General features: G+C 42.3%; 1 protein-coding gene across 3 annotated transcripts; it reads left to right on the top strand.

The window, feature by feature from the left end:
- Positions 1-427: 427 nt before the first annotated feature.
- LOC148029356 (Endosomal targeting BRO1-like domain-containing protein) lies at positions 428-6,002 on the top strand. 3 transcript variants are annotated; one of them, XM_087688148.1, is made up of 9 exons: positions 428-767; positions 910-949; positions 1,112-2,760; positions 3,978-4,067; positions 4,307-4,375; positions 4,460-4,600; positions 4,881-4,929; positions 5,093-5,199; positions 5,294-6,002. In XM_087688148.1, exons 3-9 carry the CDS (start codon positions 1,147-1,149, stop codon positions 5,843-5,845), a joined length of 2,622 nt encoding a protein of 873 aa, XP_087544274.1. In that variant the 5' UTR covers positions 428-767; positions 910-949; positions 1,112-1,146; the 3' UTR covers positions 5,846-6,002. The 3 variants fall into 3 exon arrangements, with proteins under 3 accessions (XP_087544274.1, XP_087544272.1, XP_087544273.1); XM_087688146.1 differs by having other exon boundaries at positions 896-949; XM_087688147.1 differs by having other exon boundaries at positions 896-975.
- Positions 6,003-6,329: the final 327 nt, after the last annotated feature.

Here is a 6,329-nt window from a genome sequence, read left to right as displayed (position 1 = left end):
GGTAAAAGAGAGTTGAGAGAGTACATCTAAATCAAGAGGTACTTGGACTATCAATGCAAGTAAACATGGGGTGGTAGATTATGATTCGGTTATGGTGGTCTCTCGTCTCTCAAAATGGTGGTCTCTCTCCTGAGACGACGCTATTGTGTTTTGGTGCCACTTGCAAATGCCAAAATGGTAGGGTACTTGACCTGTGTCTAGACCTTCAACTCATTGAGTTGCAAGTCCATCTTCCAAGGTCGATTGACCTGTTCCGGCCCCAATCATCAATGGTGAGCTTAAGTTTTCTTGGAGCCAAAGGTTTGATTTTAAAATAAAAACCCATTAAAATGAAGATTTAAAATCGAGAGTTTATTATTATCAGAAAATGGAAAGATATAGTCACTATAAGACTCTAAATTTTACTTTTCTTTTGAGGGGTCGATCGTCCAGGAAGGATTATTATATGCCGTAAAAGCAAAACGCTTGCGCGTTCTTGCTCCTGTGTCGGTCGCTCTGTGCTCGCCCATTACATTTCTACGAGGTCCGAGAGAGAGCGCGAGAGAGAATGGATTCCTGAATCCTGATACTCTTTTCCCCCGCCTGGTCGTCCTCTCTCACATCCATCTGTACGATCTGCGAGGCTCACGTTCTCCGATCCTGCATCGATACCGTTCGCGATCCTGTTGCTTGCCCCGGAAGTATCGACTCTGAGAGTTTTGTCTAGGGCTTTTGGTCACGATCCGATAACTTGGTATTCTTGCGACACTGCAAACGCATTTTCACAGGTCAGTCGATTACTCCTCTTACCCCTGTTTCCTTAAATTTTACAATCTGGCACGATGAGCATTCATAGCTCTATTGTTCCTGATTCGAAGAGCAAAACTGGAGTTTGATATTGAGTCTATATTGTCAGATTTTCTACCAAAGGCGTCCCGAATCGATTTTGCTCTAGCTTTAAGCTCTCTAGGTATCAATTACCGAGTCTTTTTGCTGGTGATTCTTTTTCTTTTATCTGTGCAGCTATGTGTCCCCAAGCACCCTTACGCTCTTGGCACAGTCTGATAAGGACCGTTAGTTAGTTTGTTAATCCCCCCCCCCCCCCCCCTCCCTTTTGCGGTTTGCTTTGCAGAATACCAAAGTAAAATTGAAGATTGAGCTATCGAAATGGCAGCCCCATCAATCACGATAAATGTCATGCTTGCCGTGCATGAAAAGAGGACCAATTCTGTTGATCTCTACAAACCCTTGCGTCAGTACATTGTGCAGCATTATGGAGAAAGAGATGCAGTCGACAATGAGGAAGATTTGCAGATGGTGCAACAGATGCGCAATGAAGTGGAGAAGGCATCTGATTCACTGGAGGCCCGAAGGGATCTGCTGCAGAGGTATTTCAGAGCACTGTGTGTGATGGAGTCACGGTTTCCCATATCGAATGAGAAAGAGCATGTAAATACCATATCTTTCACATGGTTTGATGCTTTTAAGCAAGGGAAAAAAGCAACCCAACAAAACATACATTTTGAGAAAGCCTCGATCATCTTCAATCTGGGTGCTGTACAGAGCCAAATTGCTCTGAATGCAGATCGTTCAACTGCCACTGGCATCAAGCAAGCTTGTAATTGTTTCCAGGCTTCTGCAGGAGCGTTTGCATACCTTAGAGACAACATCTCCATGAAAGCATCTGGAAATAACTCTACTTCTGATATCTCAGTTGAGTCTGCAGGTATGCTTGAGCGGCTGATGCTTGCTCAAGCTCAAGAATGCTTTTTTGAGAAGGCAATAGCTGATCAAAAGCCTTCCTTACTATGTGGGAAAATTGCAAGGCAGGTAAGCTTATACTATGAAGAAGCACATGCGGCTTTAATACTTCCTCCTCTCAACCAACACTTTGATCGGGCTTGGGTTGCTCATGTGCAACTGAAGGCAGCTCAGTTTCATGGTGAGGCCTGTTACAGAGTAGCGTTAGAGCTCCATGATAAGGAGGATATAGCGGAAGAGATAGCTCGGTTGACTGTTGCAAGCAATGCTCTGGCAACTGCAAAGAAATCAGGAAGAGGTGTTGTCAGTCCTCTTCTTGATGCGGTATCCAAACTAGAAGCAAATGTCAATCTCAATCTTGAGCAAGCCAAAAAGGAGAATGACCGTGTGTATTTAATGAGAGTGCCCCCTGCAAACTCATTAGCTCCATTACCATCAGCTTCATTAGTGAAGCCTTTCAATTTGCTTGATGTGCTGGATGCGAGCAAAGAAAAGATGTTTGCAAGTCTTGTTCCAGATAGCAGTGCAAAGGCTCTCTCAAGATACACTGAAATGCTGGATGATATAATCAGAACACAAACAGAGAAGCTGCAGCAAGAAAGTGAAATTACTAGGGTGAAACTCAAAGAGATGAATCTTCCAGAATCTCTTCACGCACTTGAGGGGAGTGCCATGCTCCCTGAGGATCTCAGGAACGATGTGGAGGCTGTCCAGTTGGATGGAGGGCCTTCAGGTTTGGAAGCTGAGATGCGGCAATTGCAGGATTTGCGACGAGTCAGTCAAGAGCTGCTAGTACAAACTGAGGAAATACTGCAGAAGGAATCCCGGGAGGATGCACAGTATAGGGCACAATTTGGAACTCGCTGGACAAGGCCTCAGTCAAGCACACTGACGAAGAGTTTTCATGATCGTTTGAACAGTTTTGCTGCAAAGATGAAACAAGCTGCGGACATGGATGCGAGAATAGAGCGCACAATTAAGGACAATTGGGCCTTAATGTCAGTACTTGATGCAAAACCTGTAAGGCGACAATGTTTCTATATTTGGTGTTATTCTCTTGAAACCTGCCCGTTCTTTTAAAAGGAAAACCAGTAAGTTTCAAAGTGTAGTTTGACTCACAAGAACTGTGTGAATGGTAATCTGTTCCACGTACACACTTATTTATCACATATATTAGTGCAAGGCAGCTTAAAGAAACAAAAAAAGCATAGTAACATGGGATGGCCATTTTCTAGATTCCCGTCCCAGTCCATCCTCTCTGTACTGTCTCTGTCCCGCTCACAATGTTAGAGCCCCCTCTCCCATCCCCATTTCTGTCCCTGTTCCAGAAACCCACCACATGTCACCAGGGAAAAAATGGTTCAGAGTTCCACATAATTGTTGTTTTCCAGGATTCCCTAGGCTTGTCAAATCTGAAGGTGTTTCCAGCAGCTGGCTAGACGTGGTAGATCTTATTGGAAAGTCCAGATGGTATTGCATATTTATATTCTTGTAGAACACCAAATTAAACATTCTCTTGTATGTTTGGACCAGTTAATAGCTGGGCAAAATGTGGGACTCACCTGGCTAAGCAGCACATCACCATGCCATTTGTTCCCCTAGCCCCACAAAAAGAGAAATGGAATATAGAGAGAGCAGGGAGGGCTAGAAGAAAACGGAAAAGGCTCCAGAAGCAAAGAGACATGGACTTTCTGAGTCTCTGGTTTCCTGATAATTCTGCATCTCTGTCCATATCCATAAATACCGATGACTGAACATTTGGAGAATAACTCACTAGAGAGCTAGACCATGAGATTAAGTCAAGGGGATGGTAGTGAATGCGAACAGGTGCCAAGTTACATTCAACTCCCGCAGAAATTAGGCTATCTCAGTATAGACAAGTAGTGTAGTTAACTGTATTATTTCAACTTTGTAATCGGGGGGGATGAGAGACCTATGAAGGAACTTGAATTGGCCTTTTGGATCTCATATTTCAGGTTCACAATCAGCACCCTGAAAAGCTATTAAATGTCTGGGTATGTTTGGATTGCGTTGCATAATGTACACACCTCTATAGGATTTCTGTCCCTAAGAAATAAAATGCTGATTGTGGCATAAATGAGGCCATCTCCATGAGCTTAATATTGTTCATTGTGAACTGGGTAAAGTGCTTGGATGAAGGTTACAAAGTACAAAGGCAGAGGGATTGTTTTTAATGTTCCTTTTTTTTAATCATCCTCTGTGTGGTTAATGTGCAGATAGAATCAGCTCTTCCATCACTAAGTCGGCCTATACTTTCTTTAGATGGCAATGAAGATGCAATTGTGGGTTCTTTGAAGCAGAGTTTGGTATGTTGACTTTAACCTGTTACCCTACTCAATCAAGTTGTTTTTCGACTCAGGAATTAGTAGGTTTAGATGTGCTGTTGGTCTGCAAATGTTATTCTCGTTCATGTGTTGAATGTGCGAGCATTTCTTATGCTTGAATAGAAAGATACTCAACTTTGTTGCTAGGATTGAAATGCTTCTCAGTTTTTTTGTCAGGACTCTTTGTCTGCTATATCTGAGCATAACTGCTTCCCTTGTAGGGTCAATTGGAGTTATTGGGTTCACAGCGAGCTGGACTTGAAGATATGTTGAAGGAGATGAAGCGAAAGGTTTGCTGCAACTTTGTTCAATGCAGTCCTCTCTCTGGGTAGAAAAGTAAAATACGTCTAACTGAAAGTTGTGGCTTGTGGCAGGACAATATATTGCCAAAACTGATGACTACATCGGGATCATATGAGGATCTCTTCAAGAAAGAACTCGGAAAGTATGATCAGATCTGCCAAGAAGTTAGTAAGAATGTTGAAGCACAAGAAAAGTTGCTTCGTCAGATAAAGGTAAGCTTTTAAGTAGTGTAGTTCTTCAATCTTGTTTCCAATTTTCCCTTTTGGGGTCGGATTGTACGTTATTAAAAATATAGATAATCTTTAGTTTCTCAAATCTTTCGATTGCATTAGTCTTACTGTTTTGAGATCGAGTGAACAGTTAGGACAGTATTGGAGCTTGGCATGTGTTCACTAGTATTCAGCTTTTGTGAACCTTGTTTCAAATTGCTGTGCATTGAATCTTACAAGCTATTATGATGCTATATTGATGTCCACTTATTTTGAATTACAGATGCAAAATGATGCTTTTTCAGTAGTATTTAACTTGGAAGATTTCAAGGGTGAGCATCAACTTCCATCCAATGATGATTTTGACTGTGTCACAGACTTATTATGGTGCTCAAGTCTTGGTGGTTCATATTTGCAATGCTGGAAAGTTGCATTCTTACTGCCATGAAAAAGATAATCTTATCATATGCTTTGTGTTTCTGTTCTTATTTCCAGCATCCCATGATCGAGCTATCAGGCAAATTGTGGCAGCTGTTACAAAGTATCGTGAAATACGGGATAACATCAATAATGCAGGCATCAAATTTTATGTCTCTCTTCAGGTTCACACCTGTGGTTTTTAATGTTGCAAAATCTATCTTGTACTCTCGTTGTAGTTGTAAGAGAGCTAATGTCATCTTTTATGTATCTGTTCAGGATGCAATCAATAACCTAAAGCAGCAATGCAATGACTATGCAATGACCCGTGAAATTCAGGGTCGAGATATGATTGATGATCTGCAGCGTCACATGTCAGGGTTGTCCTTCAGAGACAGCAGCCCAGCTAGTTATGCTTCTAGCCAGGCTCAGCGAGTTAATCATAATAATCCACCACAAAATTCTCAGTTTACATATTTCCCTTATGGTGGACCTCATTCCACTGCCCCTCAAAGCACTAATGCAGGGGGGGCCCAGGTACTTCAGCCTCCATATTACTCCTCACCTGGCCATAATCACGGGGTGGCTCCTTACCATCCTCAAGCTACTGCACCACCAAATCCGAATTACACTCAGCCACCATATCCTGGCTGGCAAGGTCCATATTATAATGCTGCTGCAATGAATGCTTATTCAGGGTCTTCTCAACATCCTACTGCGTATCCAGCATCTCAGCCTCCCCCTGCATATACGGGGTCTTCTCAAAACCCTCCATATTCTCAAGCTCCTTACCAGGTGCCACCTTACTACCCACGCCAAGACAACAAATGAGTTGCTTAAATCACGTATCATTGTGGGCCAGTTTGCTGGACCGTATGTACATTCCTCCAATCTGCTAGATCATTCATAAGATCCTTTGGTGTATTCTAATCTTTTTGCTACATGTATTGAAGTGCAGAGCTGTAAATTGATTCATGTCTCTGATGTATATGTGCTTCTATGTGCATATTGTATGCATTGTCCTCAGGGCAAGAGATTGCATATACTTCTGTTTGCATACAAACATGTCAACATGTTTTCATCATGATGTTGGGACAGTTTTGCTGGTTGTCCTTAATAAAAGTGGCTCAAGAAGTGTATGACAGAGGACATCATGTATTAAGGAGAACCCATCTGTTATCATGGGATTTGAGGTTGCGGTCAGCAAAAGACATTCCAACTTTCCAGTCATTTGCATGGAAAATGAAGAGCCAATTGAAATGATATGTATGCACATGCATCTTTGAGCCACTGTGGAATTGAAATGTCACCTTGT

Source organism: Lygodium microphyllum, chromosome 11, assembly GCF_053477565.2.
Source record: "Lygodium microphyllum isolate KBCC chromosome 11, Lygodium_microphyllum_v1.1.10, whole genome shotgun sequence".
Taxonomy (NCBI): Eukaryota; Viridiplantae; Streptophyta; class Polypodiopsida; order Schizaeales; family Lygodiaceae; genus Lygodium; species Lygodium microphyllum.
This window is presented reverse-complemented; position numbering and strand designations above follow the sequence as displayed.